The following is a 21854-nucleotide window of genomic DNA, read 5'->3' on the forward strand; positions in this document are numbered from 1 at the left end:
TCACCAAGGCATTTAGTTCCCAGCCATACACAGTGGAGTTCACATTAGGTCTAGACATTGCTGCTTTTGATCCAGGACCATAGGAAGTGGATTTGGGAACGACCAAATTATCTGTCCCTTCCATACTCCTCTCTCCCAAATACCATAGATAGAATGGCCAGACAGGGTCAGTGTAACCACAGAAACAATCTCATTTGGAAAACTAAAGAACACACACCCACACACACACATACACACACTGATTGGTTAGTTGTTAGTGTGCTGAAATTGTACTGGGCAGTCACTGTGAGTGTCCCTGATTGATGGGGTGAGAGATCTTCCTTGATTAGGCCCTCAGTCTGCCCTCTGTGAGATGCTGTCCTCTGTGGTACCCGCTACCCTCCTTGAATGCACGTGAAGTGAGTCTTGGAAATGCGTACTTGAGGGCTGCTCAGCCTTCTCAGCCTGCTTCCTATTTGTAAAATAGCAGGGCCCCAAGTTTCATTATAATGCTCTCTTCCTCATCCTGGCCACTACTGATGTTTTGGACCAGACAACTCTTTGGAGGGGCTGCCCTGGTCACTGATGAAATGGTCTGCAGCATTCTTGGCTTCTCCCCAGTAAATGCCAGTGGCACTCCCCAGTTGTGACAACCAAAAATGTCTCCTGATAGTCCCAGCTGTTCACTGGAAGGCAAAATCGCTGTGAACTGAGAACCACTGTTTTAAGTGTAGAATGTCACAGAATCGGCAGTGTTTTGGTAATACCGCTCTCAGTCTCAGAAGCTTAGGAGGCTTCTTATCTTTTCTGTTAACAACTCTTTTCCAAGTATATTTGTTAACTTAAAGTCCCTATATTCTTAGAACTAATGGAGGTTGTCTTGAGTCTGCCTTTAAGCTTTCAGGCTTCTGTTGTCAGGCTGAAGTAGTTTTGTTAATTGAAAGATTTTACTGATCTTTTTCACATAGAACCCTTTAGAATTGTTTTATGAAAAATGATGTATAGAAGGAAACTCAAGATACCAGTAGCGTCGAACATTTATTGTTTGCTCAGAGATCTGGAAGGTTGGCTGTGTGGCTCTGCTCCAGATCATGGGTCAGGTTCAGGTTTAGGTTTGCCCCATGTTCAGGTTTCAGCATCCCAGGGATGTGATTTTCTCATGATGAGAGACAGAAAGCAAGAGCCAAGCTAAATCGTGCACATTAAAAACTTCTCTCCAGTCTGGGAGCCTTATTTTCTCTCACACTTCATCAGCTGAAACAGGTCACACAACTGTGCCTATCAGTAGGGTGAGTGACAGCCACCCTGGGGCAGGTAGGGATATATACTGAACAATCTGCCGTACTTTTATCGAGGGATCTAATAGCATTCAGCTTTTCCAGAATGGCAAAGCTCTGAAATTCCAGTCTGTTTTTCCTTTTATTTCTACTTTTAAAAGTGGCCATTCCTTTCGACTGCAGCTAGTAGCCACCAATACATGCTGTTGAAAGCTCTGCGTTCTAGTTTCTTCTTCTGTGGCACAGGAGCCAGCAGACCTTTTCTGTGACAGAGTCAGATGGCCAATACATTATGCTCTGCAGATGGTGCAGTCTGTCTCACAGCTGTTGAGCTCTGCCAGTATAAAACAGAGCAGCGTAGACAAATGTTATGAGTGAGTGTGACTGTATTCCAGGCAAAGTCTTCAAATAAAAGCAGGCAGGCCTTGATTTGCCAACTCTTCTTCCATAGCCTCAGTTTCATTATGCAAGTGCTGTGGAGATGAGAGCCTCCTGAAATGTTTTGCTGCCGTGTAATCTGGATCACTGTTTTACCTTTGATACTAGTTTCCCTGCTGTTCAGCTGCTAAGCCATGATCCTGCGTTTCCGTAATAGTAACACCCTGTTCCTGGCACCAGTTTCAGTGTTCGAATAGACTGGGCCATACTGACCTCTCGGTGACTTAACGTGACTTAGGTTTCTTTCGCACACTGCGTTTCCAGGCAGACCATGGTGGGTTGGAGATTCTGCTTTACACAGATGCTCAGCAACCCAGGTTGCTAGCACATCTGCGCTCTGCAGCATCCCTGCTCTCCAGAGCGAGGTTCGATGCTGCAGGAGGCTGTGCTGGACCTCCTCCCCTCTCGTCTCGCTGACCAGATCTCCTCCCGTGGGCTCTCCTGACGGAGGAACTGGCAGAGATGCATGGTAGGTGCTTCCAGTGCCTCTGCCACTTACGTATCATTAGTAAATGCCACTTACATGTAGTTAGAAATGTTACTAACATCTGTAGAAGGTACATGTTGATCAACTTGTACAAGGGCAAGTTGCAATTACTATTTTTGAGACTTATTAATGATTTAACAAAAAAATGTATTTCTCAAAAAATATATTTTGCTCTTAATCTTCCTAAGAGAAAATGTTTATGGTTGGAATCTTATTTCTAGGCTGGAATGCACTAGTGTAGAGAACCAGTAGCCTTCAGCTATCACAGTAGACATTGAAATAGTGTCAAAGCTTATAGTATTTATTCTTTAACATGTAGTGTTACTTTGCTGAGGTGTTATATTTTAGAAATACTAGCAATATTTTTTGTTCACAGAATAGCAATAATGAAAATTTTATCTTCTGTTTCACTATGCTCATTGATATCTTTGTGTAGTTATTTCATAAAGTCATTGAATTATATGCTTTCTAAACCCACCTATGAGTACATCAAAATATAATAAAGGTGGGGCCGACGCTGTGGCGTAGCTGGTAAAGCCCCGGCTGCTCCACTTCTGATCCAGCTCTCTACTATGGCCTGGGAGAGCAGAAGATAGCTAAAGTGCTTGGGCCACTGCACCCGCGTGGGAGACCTGGAAGAAGCTCCTGGCTTCAGATTGGCGCAGCTCCGGCCGTGGCGGTCACTTGGGGAGTGAACCAGCAGATGGAAGACCTCTCTCTATATCTGCTTCTGCCTCTGTAACTCTGCCTTTCAATAAATAAATAAATCTTTAAAAAAATATATGCTAAAGACAACAATAGTAGGGTACTTCAGGAAGTCAGTGGGAAAATGGAATTGAAAGGTAAATTTATTTTTGAGTAGAAAATTTTTAAATTCCATGCTTAATTTTTGTAGAGGGTACATTTTCCATGAACTTTTTGAAGGCCACTCATACATGCTGTAGTAGACATAGACATTATAGAAGTGTTCCTTGTCTTTCAGCCCAGGTCTGTTTCCCTTTAGTGCCTGATGTTTAATATGTACTGCTCATCAGTGTGTGTGATGCCATTATTCATGTTGTGGATATATGCCTTCTTGATAGAATTCATCAAAGCTAGTGGGCAAAGAGTGTTGAACATGAAACCATAAATGTTTAGGACACTGCCTGCCTTTTGAATGGGGATAGCACAAAATTCCTTCTGATTGGGGTCAGGTGGGAAATTCCTCTCACAATATTTAGGAGTACCAGTAACATGTAAATTATGGATTAGTGACACTAAGACAATAATGTCCTCTATCTACAGGCAGGCAGAAGTTGTATGAGTTTTTTGATAGGGACTTCCGTAGACCATTAAAACTGAGTGTCTGCCAGTCTGAAAGGTCAAGTAGCATTGACTAGGATTGAAGGCATGACCTATTGTGAATCTGTGATGTCTGTGTAAAGCTTGTTGTTATTTTACAACATTTAAAAATGTGTACTTAGTATGCAAGTGACTCACCTGTGACTTAGCATAGTGGCTCTTACATGAGCTTTGAGAGGCCTTTTCTGTTCTGTTGGACCAAAAGTTTCTAGCTAGTTATAGTTTCTTATGAATAAGACATTACTAATTTCTCTAATAATGGTATATATTCTTAAATAAAATATGCCTTTAAGCTGACTTACTGGCTTTGCTTTTTCATGATGAGTCTGTACCGTATTATTACAGTGAGGAACATGATTAATATAAGTTATTAAACAAGTGACAGGATAACTTTATGAACTGAAAAATCTGTGTATGTCATCTAGTGGTCATTTCTTATTTTTATTTTCTGAAGGACTTAAAGCCCAGTAATATAGTAGTAAAATCAGACTGCACTTTGAAAATCCTTGACTTTGGACTGGCCAGGACTGCAGGAACAAGCTTTATGATGACGCCTTATGTGGTGACTCGCTACTACAGAGCGCCTGAGGTCATCCTGGGCATGGGCTACAAGGAGAACGGTCAGCACTCTGTTTTTATTTGAAATACTCTGCTAAGTTTCTTTGATCCATCAGATTTCTTATTTAAATACTTTCACTGAAGTGCATGTAGTTAAATGTGTGTTACTGTTTGAAATGTGTATCACATTTGAAAGTAACTATAAATTTTGTCATAAAATTGGGAGATGGTGTGAGGGCCTTGTTTATTTAAGACAGATTCATCCCATCAGTACTGCCATTGGATGGAGGATTCGTTGCCATAGCCCTTGTCCTGTGCTTGCCTAAACTTGAAAATGAGCATTGACTTCTGTATGCAGGGCAGTATATAGTGTTCTTACGGTTTCCTCTTAGTAGTAATCTATGTGCATTAGTGATATTTGCCCATATTTCTAGCTCCCTTGAAGTCAGAGTTAATAGCGGTAGCACTTAGTGTCATCAGGCCATTCTGCAAAGCCGATGAATAAAACTAAAGTGACCTTTTGTAGGAAGCCATGATGTTTCATCAAAGCCTTGTATCCAGCCGTAAGGAAATGGCATACAGTATTATTTATCAACCTTAACATCAAGGTTGAAGAATATTATCTGGGATACAGATAGTGAATTTAAACAATTCTTATACCTATATTTAGGGGTAAAATTTTGTTGAGCCTTGAAAATTTAGGAGATGGCTAAGTCTGCATGGGATTCTATTGAATTAATCTGTAACATAGTGACTTAATTCAAAATATTCCCTAAAATCAGACCTAGACTTTTTTTAGAAAGGAAACTAAATCAGGAGTTCACTGAATCAAACTGTATCAAGCCAAACTTTAAAACTTTTTTTTTGAAAGATACCATTGAATTTAAGATTTTAGCTTAATTTCCTTTTCTTTTCCGAGCTAATTAAAAACAATTACTTCAAACATTCATTGCCAATTTTTTCTTCTTAAGTAAACTTGCTATTCTATTTTCCTATTCTCTGCCTAATGTTTAGAGGGTTTGTGTGTGTGTGTGTGTGACTAATACAGAAATTGCTTTTGCATTTGTTGTGAACTGTTGATTATCACAGATTGTGTAACATGTCAGTATCCTATAAATGTGATCTTGGGATAGCCTTCTACCAGAAGGTAGCGCCAAGAGAAACTCAAAAAGAACTGACACATACTCCTAGCTAAGAAGTATAAAAGATCATCTTACTGCTGCCCTACCCCAGGAAACTGAGTCAGATGGTGCACTTACTCAGTATAACCCATATTAGCCAGATGTTCTTCAGTGACATCTCCTACCCACACCCAGCTGTTTCAGTAACCTTGTTTTACCTGTTTCATTGTAAGCTAGCTCAGGGCATTTGGAAGTGTGGGATAAGGGGTTATATTTTAAACTGTCAATAGACTAAGTAGTTCATCCCTTTCAGGCGAGTTTTGTGCATGAATCAGTCTTAACCGTGGTCTTAGTCTTCACTGGCCCATAGAATACCTTCTTTTTGTTGAAAAATAGGTTTTAAACATAATATGTTGGCAAAGGTTACTGAAATAGTTGTGTTCTGGCTATTTAACCAAAGTTTGCCATTTTCTATGAAACACTTAGGAAAGATTTATTCTAAGTCTTGCCCAAAATAAAAACTAGAAAAAAGTTCCATTCTTTGATAGGCTGATTTGTGAATATTAACTGTTCCTCCAAAATTTTAGCCTTGAAAGCTGAGTTGTATTATAAATATAAAAAGATTCATAGACATTTTAAAAGGAAATTTCAGGGAAACTTTAGTTCCGCAGGATTTCCAGAAGTTCCTCCCAGTTTTGCTGCTAAGACTGTTGAGTGCAGGGACTGCTCGGTGTAGGAGTTTAATAATGGTACACACTGCCTCTCCAAGTGCAGCAGCGGGGGGTCTCCCTCCAGCGCATCCCACTGCTTCCCTCTTCAGCACTTGGGCCTTCATGCTTTAAAACCAGATGCAGGTCTCTGAGACTCTCCTTTCAAATCACTCATCCTCCCCCCTTTCCTATTCAACTACAAGCACCTACTCTCCTTTTTGATCAGATATTTAAACCCAGGGTCTGTGATTGGTTTTGATACCTAGGTGGAGATTCCCAAATTGCCTCTTCTGTATGGCATTGATAAGGACTGCCCTGTAAAGTTGGTGAGGGTCAGTGTGTCTGCAAGGAGACTCTGGAGTTTATAAATCTGTGAAAGTGTCATACTCTGTCCAGCCAAGGCTTAACCTTAAACCAAAAGCAGCTTGGATTTAAAAAAAAAAAAAAAAAAAAACCTTTAGGTAGGAAATATATAAAATACACTTCTGTTACTAGGTTTTCTTAATTAATTAGATTGTTCATTCTCCATGCACTTGTTCCTTTTGACATAGTAAATATAGTGTATTGTTGACGAGAAAATAATTGTCTTTTGATTCAGAATTAAACATAGCTCTTCTCCTGTTCTCATTAAATAAATTTGTGAAATCCAGTTTAAAATTTTCTGAAGACTTCTAGATTAACTAGTTATTCATAGAGACATTCTTTCTGTTAAGTATTTTAATCTGCTGAATTATTTCTGCTCATGCTTTTTTCTTTCATTTAACTTAAAGAGAGAGTATAATGCACAGTTGAACTTTAAATTAGCATGTTTATTTTTATAGTTTTACTACCTTGTGTATATTTTTAGCTTTAGCTTTATTTATAAAGCTTGTGTTTGGTTCTATTTTATATTTGATAAACAAATTCTTAATCACAAAATGGCAGGGTTTTTTTTTGTTTATGCAATTTCTGTGCATATCTCTCACTTTAAAATTAGATAATGTAGTTAAAATGCCACACTTTGTTTTCTTTTATGAACGAAAGCCTTTTGAAAAATACTTTGTTTTAAATTATTCCATTAGCTAAAATTAAAATCACTTTTTTCTTTTTTGTGATGTGTTGCAGTTTTTATATGATGCAGTCATATTATGCTTCTTTGATTTTAATGACCTTTTGCTTTGCTTTTCCTTCTTTTGTGCTGCAAACATATAGTGGATTTATGGTCTGTGGGGTGCATTATGGGAGAAATGGTTTGCCACAAAATCCTCTTTCCAGGAAGGGACTGTATCCTTGTGCTGCTGCAGCAGTTTAGTTAGGTGATGGACTTCCTTCTGTTCTCCAATGAAAATAAGATGCTACATTCATACATACCATTTTTTAAAAAACAGACGTAAAGTTTGTGGCTGTTATAGTTCAAAAATTGTTGATAAGAAACTGAAATATTTATAGGCTGCATCTGGCAGCAGGACATACAGTCTCTGCTGGTAGTCAGAGCACATTCACTGTCACTCATTTTTATTTTATACTGCTTTTTATAATTTGAAAGTATACATGGTGTGCGTGACTTTTTTTTAATGTTTATTTTTTTTATTTTAACCAAAATCTTTATGTTAATGTCATTGCATTTTGTTTTCAGTTGACATTTGGTCAGTTGGGTGCATCATGGGAGAAATGATCAAAGGTGGTGTTTTGTTCCCAGGTACAGATCGTATCCTTATCTTTGGCCTAAAGTGTAGTTTCTAAAGGTCAAAATGTATGACAGCTGGGTCAGGTATAATGCATCTGTCTCTCCCTAATATAAGCATTGTTAAATTATTCTTTCAAAATACCACCTGCTATTGGCATAGACTTCTCCTTTCCCTCATTGATTGTTTCATAAGTTAATACTGAAACCTGCTCAAGTGTAATCACCCATAATTACTGGCTGGCTTTGAGTTGATTTATTGAACTAAATCAAAAGTCATGGCTTGCATTAAAAATTTCTAATAATACACTTGAGTAAGTCTAAAAACACCTACAACTTAATATGAATTTTAGAATTATCTGTTGCATCTGGCCATCCTTCTGTTTTGTCTGTTCCCCCCCACACTTTTTGTTACTGTGTGTATTTGTGTTTTTTGATTGTTGTCTCATCACTCAACATACTGATTCTTTCATCTGAGAATTTCAGCAGCAGTAGTTTTATGTGGTGGTGGTTAAATTTTGGTTCATGCTTTTTGTTCATCTGACTGCTTTCCATATTCATATTAACACTGATCTCTTAAGTTTTTGTTAACTGGTAATGCTTAGAATTCTTTAGGGAGGAAGAATGAGAAAGGTCACTTTGAGTTTTAGAATGAGGACTTCAGGGTCTTGGAATTCTGTAAAAGCTAGGAAAAAGGAAAACAGGGAATCCTAACCTTAAAATTTATTGAAGTTGCGGATCTGTTTCATAAGTTTCAGAACTTTACAGAAAATTAACATCGGATAAATAAAGAATGGCAAAGGAAAATGCCGCTTTTATCAAAGCCACAATTTTTCTTGCTACTGATTATTCTCTCTTGGTGTGGAAAACTCAAAGGCAAAACTGATTGTAGAAATATTTCTTATTCTCTAGGAAATGCATTCAAATTTTCTGATAATTTAGAAGAAAATGGCAATTTTGTATGTTAAAATTATGTATAGTTTACATTTAGAATCCCAGTGGATAGTAATAACCATGAGTTTTTTGTTTGAGTTACTTATAATTAATGTTTACAGTGTGGTCAGGTTCAGCTTCTGCTTTTATGGTGAAATCAGTCTGTACACACACAGACACACACACAGTCAACAGGGTCGGCAGAGCTCATTCACTGATCGTTTCTGTCACCTACCGTCAGTGCCTTTTGCAAGGTGGCTGTGAGATACAAAATTTATAACCGCCACATTCTTTCTTGGGATTTTAGAAATTTCCATTTTCTTGTATTTTAATGTGGATATAACTAATGTGTCGAACATTAGATACAGAGTATTTTTCTTAGCTACTTGATATTAGATATTGATCAGTGGAATAAAGTTATTGAACAGCTGGGAACACCATGTCCTGAGTTCATGAAGAAACTGCAACCAACAGTAAGGACTTACGTGGAAAACAGACCTAAGTATGCCGGATATAGCTTTGAGAGGCTCTTCCCCGATGTGCTTTTCCCAGCTGACTCGGAACACAACAAGCTTAAAGGTACTTTTTACAAACATGTCGTCCCATTTCATGTGTGGGGTGTGTGCGTATTCATATTCTTATGGGACATAAACCCAAGGTTATCTGTGGATGGTGGGATGAAGTGAGGTTTTAGTTATTTTTATCTTTAATTTTATATTTCTAATCCTATGTATGACCTGATGCTATAGTAAAATTTATTGTTTTTAAAACATAGGCTTTTAAAATAAAAGATAATATCAGGTTTCTGAAAATTTATTGATAAATTGAGAACCTTTCTGAGTACAAGCATGGTAACATCATTATGTTTACAGCCAGTCAGGCAAGGGATTTGCTCTCTAAAATGCTGGTGATAGATGCATCTAAGAGGATCTCTGTAGACGAAGCTCTCCAGCACCCATACATCAATGTCTGGTACGATCCCTCTGAAGCAGAAGCCGTAAGTTCTTTCTTAATGTTTGAAGAATATGCTGCATTTTTAGAGTTGGCATTAAGTTACATTTGCAGGAGACCTTGTACTTTTAAGTAAAAAAATAGGAATGTTATAATGGTGTTTTCTATTTTTACATGAAGAGCGCCTTAAGCTAAGGTCATGTCCAAGCCACACCTATACAAAATCAAGTCACCCCCTAGTATTTCTTGCCTTGATACCTGATCAGAGGGACAGAGAGGCTAGGATATTGAATGCTCTGGGAAACGTCTTACCTTAGAAAAAAATTATCTTATCCAAAGCCTTGCAAAGTTCTGTGATATAAATGTGCAACAAAGTCAAAAGCTGGAGCAAAAGATAAGCATCATTCTTTCTGCAGTGAAGGAATCTTCCAAAACTGGTCTGTCTATATATATAAGAAGGTTGTTGACGATTGATCAGTCTTGGTCTAATGGTGCATTTTTACAAGTCTCCTGTCTGATTGATAATACTCCCAATAAACTGTCTCCATTATTGTTGCTTTGTGTTTTCCAGCCACCACCAAAGATTCCTGACAAACAGTTAGACGAAAGGGAACACACGATAGAAGAATGGAAAGGTAACATTTATCAGATTCTTAGAAAATTGAAAGAGCTTCTGCCTCTTTGAAATGTGATTTGTTCATCATGTTAGGGAAATTAATGATATTTTTCCATTATTCATAACTGGTATTTATTGATAATATGATACCTAATGTTTTTACAACAGTGGAAAGTATGTCCCTTTCTCTCACTGACCAAATTTTAATTTTCCAAGTTCTCTACCCAAACACAAATACACATTAGTGTTTCTCTTGAATTTTTCCTTAGTCTGTAAAAATGCAGCTGTATTTGGTGTATGCCCTCTCCCTTCTCCTACCGTTTGTAAGTCACAGATTGTTCTACACTATGTGTACTATGCACACTTGCCTTGTTGCAATAATCATACATCTTGAAGGTGTTTCTCGGTTCATGTGACTGCCCCATTTGGTTCTGCTCTGTGATGTATCACAATTTCTATATCCAGCTGCCTCTTGAAGAGCATTTTCATTGAGTCTAGTCTATTACATTGATAGACAACTCTACAGTATTCCTGTGCACATGCGAGAATAGGCCTTTAAGAAACATTCCAGGAAATGTGCTGTGTCAAAGGATATTTTTCAGTTATTTCTAACTAATCCCCACAAAAATTTTAGTTGTATCATATAGCTAAGTGTCAGTCAGTGGTTCCCCCTCCCTTTTCAACAGAATGCTAACAGATTAAGAAATTAATAGTATAGTAATCTTTTCTGTTGTATGACTGTAGTTGATAGTCATGCAAATATTAATTCTTCTAAAGATTTGGAACATTTGGGCTAGCTAATTTTTAGATCCCATTTACCGCGTTTATATTGTTTGTCATTTGGTGTTTTAACTGCTTTTCTAATTGTGCAACTTAGGGCAAATCACTGTTTTCCACCTTATCTTCAGTGAAGGCAGTAGGCCTATTATTAGGAAATGATTATCGAATGCTGGGAAAGCAGAAGGGACTGGGAGGTGTAAACCTGAACAGGTAACCCATCTGTAAATTTACTTTGGGAAGAATGAATTTGATTCTTTCTTCTTAGGAAAAACCAGACATTAGTGTTCTTTGAGTAAGCAGGGTTAGCAGAGACCAGCAGAATGATTTGGGGACAGCCTGCTGCATCTGAATCTGTAATAATAGTGTGAAGGATGTAACTCTGGCAAGAACATTATTAAAATATTAGCTTGATATTTTTTATGTCCCATTAGCTTAGAACAGACATGTCCAGTATTTCATAGAATTGTAATGGGAAACACTACCAGTTATGCTGCATCATTGCTTACCAGATGTAGCCAATTTCAGAGGTAATGAACTAGAAAACTACATCTTAAAATCAAGGAAATAGTTTTTCATTTAAAAGGATATATTTGGGAGTTTTGATTACTTTAGAAATGGTCACCTTTATTCTGCATCTTGTTCTCCTGAATCTGGGTGCATTTCAGTAACCATCTATAAACCACCTTTCTCAAGATTAGCTCAAGAGTTTTAGCTCTCAAGCAGGAAAAAAAGAAGTGTCTTGCCACAGCTATTAGTTTCAGTTGCTTTCCTAGTCAGTATTACTAAATAACTTTGTTTCTTCTGTGTGAATCTCTTTTCACAAAGGGACACTGTTTTCTCTTTTTAAAAAGTCATTTACTCTGGAGTGTTTATCACTCATTTTTGTTTCTTTAAAGAAAAGCATCTCCTATTTTTTTCTTTTATCAAGACTGTTTTTTTCCTGCTAAGTCTACAATTATAGTAGCAAGCAAATTCTGGTTCATTCCAGTGTATCCACTAATTTTACCTTATTATCAACAGAAAAACCATACTCTGTAGTCACAAATTCTGTATTGTGACTTTAATCTTTGGGAATTACACAGACTCCTTGAAATTCTAATTCTAAGCATGTTTGTTTGATGCTGTATCCAAAAGAACCCATGACCCAAGGATGAGGAATAATTGGCATCTACCAGGCTCACAAGGCACACCACACTTAGCATCAGTGAGGATCAGAGGGATTTAGTGCAGGAGGCCTGCACCCGACAGACAGCATCGGGTGTCCCTCTCGGTGAGGACAGTCCTCAGCACCGCAGGAGCACCCAGTGTGTCTCAGAACAGTCCTCAGCGCAGTCTGCCTTCTGTCCTCAAGTCTACTGAGAAAACAAGGGTTCCTGTCACTCTTGACTGCTTTCTCAGAAGTGATTGAAGCTACCTGCTGCTTTTCCTTAATAAAATACGTTTATATTCCATCCTGACTGAAGAGGCTTCCACCTGCTGTTTGATTTAATGCTTTTTAAAAGATATTTGGTTGAGCACCTACTGTGTGCTTAAGCACTGTGCCAGGGATGAGGAAAGTGAATTTAGTTTAGGAGATGAATGTAGTTTAAGCCCTCCCTGAGACAGAGTTAAATAAGCTTTTATAATGGCGGAGTAACGTGTACAATATGTGTACAGTGTAGTTCAGTCTAACGTAGCTCTGTCCTTGAACCAACTCAAGACACATTTAAGTGGAGATTTTTAAGTTTCCTTCATATAATTTATGGTTGAGAATCATGGAATTGTTATAATCTGTGAATCTTAGACCGACACTTATAGACCCTCTGTCATTGGAGGGACATTGTTTGAAGTACTTAATACGTACAAATAATTTGACTTGCAGTCTTGACATTGGCTCTCAGACTAAAAAATTCATTTTTGTCCACCTCTTTTTCAGAATTGATATACAAGGAAGTGATGGATTTGGAAGAAAGAACCAAGAATGGAGTTATACGAGGGCAGCCCTCTCCTTTAGGTTGGTTACAATATAAGATTGGCTAAGTTTAAAGTTTACTTTTTTTAAAAAAGATTTATTTATTTATTTGAAAGAGTTACACAGAGAGAGGAGAGGCGGGGGGGGGGGGGTGTCTTCATCCAATGGTTCACTCCACAATTGGCTGCAACGGCTGGAGCTGTGCCGATCGGGAGCCAGGAGCTTCTTCCCAGTCTCCTGTGCGGGTGCAGGGGCCCAAGGACTTGGGCCATCCTCCACTGCTCTCCCAGGCCATAGCAAAGAGCTGGATGGGAGGTCGAGCAGGCAGGTCTTGAACTGGCACCCACATGGGATGCCATTGCTTCGGGCCAGGGTGTTAACCCACTACACCACAGCACCGGCCCCTAAAGTTTACTTCTTGTGTTATAATTTTCAGTGGTCTGAAACCTGCAGTTCTGTCCTTATTGAATACCATTTTCAAATTTTGAGAAAGTATAAGGAATAAATTTAGGATGTTGAATTTGAAAGCATTGGTACAGTTGTACCAATGCATAGTACTAATATATTAGTAACTGACTTCATAAAATGTGTATCTTTTTCTGATATTCCATTGAAAAACAGATTAAAAACCATTTTTTATCTTGGGGCTGGCATTGTAGCATAATAAGTAAAGCTGCTGCCTGTGACAACCACCTCTCCTGTGAGCGCTGGTTCGAGACCCGGCTGCTCCTCTTCCGATCCAGCTCTCTGCTAAGGCCTGGGAAAGCAGTGGAAGGTGGCCCATGTACTTGGGCTCCTGCACCCACGGGGGAGACCCGGAAGAAGCTCCTGGCTTCCACACAGCTGTTGCTGGGAACTAATAGATCGAAGATCTCTCTCTTTCTGTCTTCTCTCTCTCTCTAATAAATAAATATTTTTTTAAAAAAAGAAATTTCTAAAATTTCAACATTTACCTTTTATGGTTTTAACAGCTTTTTAAAAAGATATATTTATTCATTTTGAAAGTTAGAGTTAGGGGCCGGTGCAGCGGGTTCTAGTCCTAGTCGGGGCGCCAGATTCTGTCCCAGTTGCTCTTCTTCCAGGCCAGCTCTCTGCTGTGGCCCAGGAGGGCAGTGGAGGATGGCCCAGGCCCTTGGGTCCTGCACCCACATGGGAGACAGGCAGAAGCACCTGGCTCCTGGCCTCAGATCAGTGCGGTTCGCCGGCTACAGCAGCCATTGGAGGGTGAACCAACAGAAAAGGAAGGCCTTTGTCTCTCTCTCTCTCTCTCTCTCACTCTCTCTCTCACTGTCCACTCTGCCTGTCAAAAAAAAAAAAAGTTAGGGAGAGACAGAGATCTTTGATCCACTGATGGCTGCAATGGCCAACACTGGGCTAGGCCAATACCAGGAGCCCCGACCTTCATCCAGTTCTCCCATATGGATGGTAGGGGTCCAAACACTATGCCATTTCCCTGTGCTTTCTCAGGCCATGAGCAGAGAGCTGGATCAGAAGTGGAGTACACAGGACACAATGTGGCACCCATATGGGATGCTTGCATCACAGGCAGCGGCCTTACCCACTGCACCACAACACTGACTACCTTTTAACGGTTTTTTACTTTAGGTAAATAAAACCTCCCCTGCAGGATTAGGTATGCACAACACCAAGTTACCGTGCTTGCCTTTCATGTTCTTTAATTTGTTGAACTAAGTCAATAACATAAAAACCATTACAAGAATGTGTTCATTTTCTAAGAAGAAAACTGGCTTTCAGGAATTAAAAGACATTTTCTTTGATCATAAACTGATTTTATATTTGATTTAGTATATGTGAAAGTATAAAGAATTGAGGAAATGGTAGGTAACATATACATATTAAGTACATAAAACTAGTGATTTATGTTCTTTATTTCACTCATCCTCTGCAGTCCCTGGTCGGAGATCATTCACATTTTACAGATGAGGAAGTTTAAGTTCAGAAAATGGAACATAGAATAACAAATGTTTTACATAGAAAAACTGTTAGAGTTTTCATAATAGTAAATAAGTTTTTCAGAAGGCAAAAAACAACATCAAGGCATAAGGCATATATAAGGCTGACATTAGACTGACAGTAGTCTTCTCAGCAGAAACCTTACAGGCCAAGAAGGAATGAGATAGATTCAGAGTCCTGAAAGTAAAACAGTTGTCAGCCATGAATAATATACCCAGTAAAGCTATCCTCATAAATGAGGAAGAAACAAAACCTTTCAAGGCAAGCAAAACTGAGGGGAGACATTGGAAGTCTTAGCGAAGAAGGCAAAAGAAAGAAAGGGCAGCTACCACATGGGGAAGGAGGAACTCAAGTTACCCCTGTTTGCAGATGATATGAATTTATATGTAGAAAAATCTAATAACTCCACCAATAACTGGTAGAACTAACAAATTCAGTTAGATTGTGAACTATGAAACCAACGTACAATGAACAGCATTTTTAAACACTAGTAATGAACTTGCAGAAAAAGAAGTCAGAAATTTCATTCATAGTAACTGCCAAACAAAGAAATGAAAAGAGCCTTAGGAATAAATTTATCCAAGGAAGTAGATGGCCTCTACAATGAAAATTACAAAATACTGGTGAAAAAAATCAAGTAATCGTAGATTGGGAGTTAAAATGTCAATACTGTTCAAAACAATGTATAGATGGGGTGTAATCCCTATCAAACGGCATTCTTCACAGAAATAGAAAAACAAATGCCAGAATTCATTTAGAACTACAGAATAACCACAGTAGCACAGGTGGTCTTGAGCAAACAGAATGACGGGGCACGGCATCTCAATCCCTCCGTCTCAGGCAGAACTTATCACAAAGCTAGAGTCACTAAGCTGGTGTGAACCCCGAAATGAATCCATGCCTTTACAGCCAGCACACCTTCCACAAGGCTGCCAGAACCATACATTGCAGACGGGACACCCTTCAGTAAATGGTGCTGGGAAAGTGGAATTTGCAGGAGAATGACACAATGATCTTACCTCACAGTATACAGAAATCAGCTGCTAATGATTAAAGGCCTAAACTAAAACCCAAAACTGTGAAACTACTAGGAGAAAACATAGGTAGACAATGCCTCAAGATACCAGTATAAGCCGTGACTCTTTTGGGTAAAATCCCAAATGCACGGGTAAAAATAAAAAAGCAAAACTAAACAAATAGTATTTTATCCACCAAAGAAGCTCCTGCACATCAGCAGGGTGCAGAGACAGCCAGACAAATGGAAGAACATATTTGCAAAATACTCATCTGGTAAGGAGTTAACATCTAAAATACTCATAATACAATGAGCTAAACAGCAAAAATTTTAAAATCCAATTTAAAAAGAGCAAATCATCCAGACACGGTCAACCAGTGTGGAAAGATACTGGACATCACTGATAATTCAGGGGAATATGAGTCAAAACCACAATAAAATATCTACCCCAGTTAGAATGGCTGTTATCAAAAAGATGCAGCAGTTGTTGGTGAGGATATGGAGAAAGGGGAACTCATGAACACACTGGTGGATATAAAATTTAGTATAGCAGTGTGGAGAGATTTCAGAAAACAAAGAAGTGCTGTATGATCCTGCTACCCTACTGAAATTTACCCTACATGAAATTTAATCGGTGCACTGCCTGTTTACTGCAGTACTATTCACAGTAACCAAGATACGGAATTTACAGAGATGTCCATGAACAGATGAACGGGTATAGAAAATGCTATATACATGCTGTAATAATCATACATCAAGGAAAATGAAATCCTAGCATTTGCAGCAATGTGGATAGATTTTTAGGACCTAGTGTTAAGTGTAATAAGCCGGCCACAGAAGGACAAGTACAACTTGTTCTCATTCGTTTGTGGAAGCTGAAACCTTTTTTTTCATTCAACTAAGGGTCACTAGAGGTTAGGAAGTGTAGGATGAAGGAGAGATAGAGGGCGCATTGATAAGTTGTATAAGAATATACTTAAAGGGGCTGGCATAGCAGGTAAAGCATCTCATGTGGGCATCAGTTCAAGTCCCAGCTGCTCCTCTTCCAATCCAGTTCTCTTCTATGGCCTGGGAAAGCACTGGAAGATGGCCCAAGTTCTTGGGCCCCTGCAGCCATGTGGGAGACCCGGAAGAAGCTCCTGGTTCCTGGCTTCAGATCAGTGCAGCTCTGGCCGTTGTGGCCATCTGGAGAGTGAACCAGTGAATGGAGGACCTCTCTCTCTCTCGCTCACTCACTCTCTGCTTCTGCCTCTCTGTAACTCTGCCTTTCAGATAAATAAGTAAATCTTTTTAAAAAATATATATATGTATAGTTACATAGGAGGAGTAAGTTCTGATACTCTGTAGCACAGTAGAGTAACTACATTTCACATAAATATAAAAAACTAAGAGAGGAGTGTGAAGGTTCCCTTCACAGAGAAATGATGTTTAAGGAGCTGGAGGCGCTTGTTAGCCTGATTTGATCATTATACATTGTATATTTGTATCATCACACTGCAACCCATACATAAGAACAATTACTACGTGTTCGTAAAACATTTTAAGATAAATATTTTTATTTTAAAGGCAAGTGATAGATCTTCTATCCACTGGTTCTCTCCCCAATGGGTGCAGTGTCCAGGCTGGGTCAAGCCAAAGCTAGAACCCTGGAACTATCTGGGTCTCCCAGATGGGTGGCAGGAACCAAGGTACTGGAGCCATCATCTAGTGCTTTCCCAGGTGCGTTGGCAGGGTGCTGGATTGGAAACAGAGCAGCTGGGACTCATTGGTGCTCATGTATGGGATGCCAGGCTTGTAAGCTGCATCTTAACCTGCTACACACCAGACCAGCCCCAGTAAAATATGTTTTTGATTAAAAAGATGCCATTTTAATCCCTCTAAAACTCTTCTACGTTTTGATAAAATAATGGCAGTCACATCTATCATCTTGTTTTTGAGCAAAATATTTTTATATTTTCAGATGGATGTGATATACTGTAAACATAGTTTAAATAATTTTTGTAATTTCCCATGCTTTTTTATTATATTTTGCAGTTGTTCATTTTAGATCCTAGGTTAGGAATGCAGTCTCCAAAATTGCAATGCAGATCTTTTTGAAAATATTAATCAGATTCAGCAGCTTCTACTGATTTTGGAAATGGCTTTTCCTCGACAGTTTGCTGGTAACAAGTGAAAGCTCTACTACAGTGACTGCACAGTAGCAGCATGATTGAACTATGCATGGCCGAGGCTCAGGTGGGGTTAGGACAGTCCGTTATTTGGGACAGCTGTATACCTTAGCATACTCTCCTGGTGAGTAGCACGTGACTCAGGGCCAAATGTTAGTGAATAGAACAATCTCATGAAATAGTTTGAGCAGTTGTTTTTGTCCTTAATTTATAACTGAATAATTTGGATCCTAGACAGTACTTGCTTACGGTTACTTTAGGTTTCTGGACATTTTCTAGATTCTCAGTAACAACTTACAAAGAAGAGTATTAGTGAATTAGGTTGCTCTTGGGGCAGGCATCGCAGGTTAAGCTGCTAGATGGCATGCCCACATCTCCTATCAAGGTGCTGGTTTAAGTCCAGCACCTCCACTTCCTGTCTGTCTTCCCTGCACCAATGTGGGAGACTTGGATTGAGTTCTGATCTCTTGGCTTGGCCTGGTCCAGCCCTGGCTTTTGCAGACATATAGAGAGTGAACCTGAGATGGAAGATATGTCTGTATGTGTGTCTCTGCCTTTCAAGTAGATGAAAATAAACATCTTTTAAAAATAAATGCAAAGCCGGTGCCGCGACTCACTGAGCTAATCCTCCGCCTTGCGGCGCCGGCACACTGGGTTCTAGTCCCAGTCGGGGCGCCAGATTCTGTCCTGGTTGCCCCTCTTCCAGGCCAGCTCTCTGCTGTGGCCAGGGAGTGCAGTGGAGGATGGCCCAAGTGCTTGGGCCCTGCACCTCATGGGAGACCAGGATAAGTACCTGGCTCCTGCCATCGGATCAGCGCGCCAGCCGCGGCGGCCATTGGAGGGTGAACCAACGGCAAAGGAAGACCTTTCTCTCTGTCTCTCTCTCTCTTACTGTCCACTCTGCCTGTCAAAATAATAATTTAAAAAATGCAAATAGTTAGCTCTTGATTATGTCTGATAACAAGGAATAATCTTTAATAAAGCAAAGTGTCAGATAATCACAGTGCTCTTTTCACTTGATTTTAAAAACAATTTTTTCCCAGTGGATTGTTTTCCTATCTTTATTTTGGTTTGGCTAATACTAAAATGAGCTTTCTGGGAGGGCCTTGTCACCGTGGGTTAAGCCACCACTCAGGATCCCCACATCCCTGGTGTAGTGCCTCGTTGGAATTCTGGCTTCTCCATGCTTCCAGTCCAGCTTCCTCAGAATGCACCTGAGGCAGCACATGGCCCACATCTTTGGGTTCCTGCCCGCCCGGTGGGAGACCAGGTGGAGTTCCTGGTGCCTGGCTTTGACCTGGCTACCTCCAGCTGTCGTGGACATCTGGGAGGAAGCCAGTGGATAGAAGATCACTCTGTCTCTCCCTTTCTTTTTTTTTTTTTTTTTTTTTTTTTTTTTTGACAGGCAGAGTGGACAGTGAGAGAGAGAGAGACAGAGAGAAAGGTCTTCCTTTGCCGTTGATTCACCCTCCAGTGGCCGCCGCGGCCAGCGCGCTGCGGCCGGCGCACCGCACTGATCCGATGGCAGGAGCCAGGAGCCAGGTGCTTTTCCTGGTCTCCCATGGGGTGCAGGGCCCAAGAACCTGGGCCATCCTCCACTGCACTCCCTGGCCACAGCAGAGGGCTGGCCTGGAAGAGGGGCAACCGGGACAGAATCCGGTGCCCCGACCGGGACTAGAACCCGGTGTGCCGGCGCCGCTAGGCGGAGGATTAGCCTAGTGAGCCGCGGCGCCGGCCTTGTCTCTCCCTTTCTGTCACTCTGCCTTTCAAAAAAATAAAATCTTCAACAGCAAAACTACTATAGGAAATGAGTATGGGGAGTCATCTGAGAGGAAAACGACCCAGATCCCTGAGGTTAAAGATTGTCTATGGGGTACCATTCAGGTGTCTGAAAATCTCCTGTAGTGATGCACAGTTCAGAGAAAACAAGGATCTCTCTTAGGGACTTGATCCTCACATGGAAAAGTGAATTATGATGCATTGAAAAGTGCATTTGATCAGGTTAGGCAGCTTAGAGCCGGTTCTTTGCTAGTTTGATTATTTCAGTGTGAGTCTGAGAAGGTTTCATGGTTCACTGTAGATGGTGTGTAAGCTACATTCAGTTATAGAGGCACGTTTTGCAGAGCTTCATCAGTTGAGTAAGATGAGGACAGTGTACTGTCTCACCTTGCCCAGTGGCCTTTCCTGGGCCTGGTGCTAGGTACAGCACCCTCTTCTCTGTCAAGCGTGAGATACTCAGTCTGCTTTCCTTTGCGGTTCAGCTTCTACCACATGCTGTCTACTTCGTGGTTCCATTCCTTTCAGTCTCCCATTCCCCACTCCCCTAAAGATTTGCCTGTTTGCCTGTCTGCCTCTTTGCTCCTTGTGTTCGAGGGCAGCTTTCAGAAGACCTTTAGTATCTTAAGCGTTTATTGCTCATCATTAGACAGTGGAAGGAGAATCTCAAATCTGAGGTGCTGATTGGGGAGTGGTGTTTTCAGTTTGTTTGATTTCAGCCTCAGCCTGAACATTTCTGCTAGTATTCAGTTTGAACACCATTATTTTTATTCCATAAATGTGTTCTTGAGAGCTTTGTGTAACTTGAATTCTTCACACTTGGAACGACCCTTGTGTGGTGATCATGCAGTTCAGAAATACTTAGAAGAATGAGAATGGCCTTGAACATACTCCTGCCCGAAGCGTAAGACATCCCTGCCCCTTCCTCGCCCAGTCCCCTTGAGACAGTTTCTCTGTTTAGGTCAAGTATTCCTGTTTTTTTGTTTGTTTGTTTGTTTTTGTTTTTGTTTTTTGACAGGCAGAGTGGACAGTAAGAGAGAGAGAGACAGAAAGGTCTTCCTTTTTCCATTGGTTCACCCTCCAATGGCCGCTGCGGCCGGTGCACCACACTGATCTGAAGCCAGGAGCCAGGTGCTTCTCCTGGTCTCCCATGGGGTGCAGGGCCCAAGCACTTGGGTCATCCTCCACTGCCTTCCCGGGCCACAGCAGAGAGCTGGACTGGAAGAGGAGCAACCGGGACAGAATTCGGAGCCCCGACTGGGACTAGAACCCAGGGTGCCAGTGCCATAGGCAGAGCATTAGTCCAGTGAGCCACGGTGCCGGCCTGTTAGTTTTTAAAATCTGAGAATTGCTCATTCAGTTAATACTTTGGTTAAAGGGTTTTCCCCTATTTAACTGTTTAGTAAATCTACATAGGTACGAATCCAGTATTTATTAAAAGTAAGACCTGAGTTTACCCAGCTAGCCTATTTGAGTGGCCCCGTGAAGTCAGGAAACCTCATGTAAACGGAAGCAGTTGAACTGAGGTCCCTCCCAGATTGAAATGATTTGATTCTTTGTCTTGGCTTTAGCTCTAAATACCAAAGTGTTGTTTTGACTTTTCTTCTTTAGTGAGAAAACAGCAACTTTTAAAAAAGTTTTTTTATTTATCTGAAAGGCAGAGCGTCAGAGATGGAGAAAGAGAGATCTGCCTCCATTGGTTCATGCCCCAGCTGGCTGCAACAGCCAGGGCTGAGCTGGGCTATAACCAGGAGCCAGGAATTCCATCTGGGTCTCCAGTGTGGGTGCCAGAGGCCCAAGTGCTTTCCCAGGCGCCTTAGCAGGAAGTTGGATCAGAAGCAGAGCAAGGTGGGACCCAAGCCAGAACTTTGATCCAGGGTTCTGGCATTGCAAGCAGTGGCTTTACCTGCTGGGCCACAATGCCAGCCCTCCCCAATTTTTTTATAGTGCAGTAGTTAGTAACTTTTTTAGTCATATGGCTTATTGAGGTTTTTTCCCAACAAAGTACCATACAGTTTTGCATGTATTATCAGTATTATTCACAGACACCCTGAAACCAATCCATGGATCCTGCTTTGGTCCTTTTAAAAATATTTATTTGAAAGGTATAGTTAGA

General features: G+C 40.4%; 1 protein-coding gene across 5 annotated transcripts in view; it reads left to right on the top strand.

Moving 5' to 3' along the window:
• Positions 1-21854, top strand: part of MAPK8 (mitogen-activated protein kinase 8) — a 134847-nt gene that overhangs the window by 108115 nt on the left and 4878 nt on the right. For 3 of the 5 annotated variants that reach the window (XM_051837528.3, XM_089314157.1, XM_051837531.3), the window contains 6 exons: positions 3977-4142; positions 7527-7598; positions 8904-9086; positions 9380-9504; positions 10030-10093; positions 12770-12847. In XM_051837528.3, the coding sequence (XP_051693488.1) occupies positions 3977-4142; positions 7527-7598; positions 8904-9086; positions 9380-9504; positions 10030-10093; positions 12770-12847 (688 nt within the window). Of the gene's footprint in view, positions 1-3976; positions 4143-7102; positions 7175-7526; positions 7599-8903; positions 9087-9379; positions 9505-10029; positions 10094-12769; positions 12848-21854 lie in introns of all 5 variants that reach the window. The other 2 variants (XM_051837529.3, XM_070058104.2) reach the window with 1 other exon arrangement.

This window comes from Oryctolagus cuniculus, chromosome 15 (genome assembly GCF_051225735.1).
Source record: "Oryctolagus cuniculus isolate XC-2025 breed Fujian yellow rabbit chromosome 15, ASM5122573v1, whole genome shotgun sequence".
Taxonomy (NCBI): Eukaryota; Metazoa; Chordata; class Mammalia; order Lagomorpha; family Leporidae; genus Oryctolagus; species Oryctolagus cuniculus.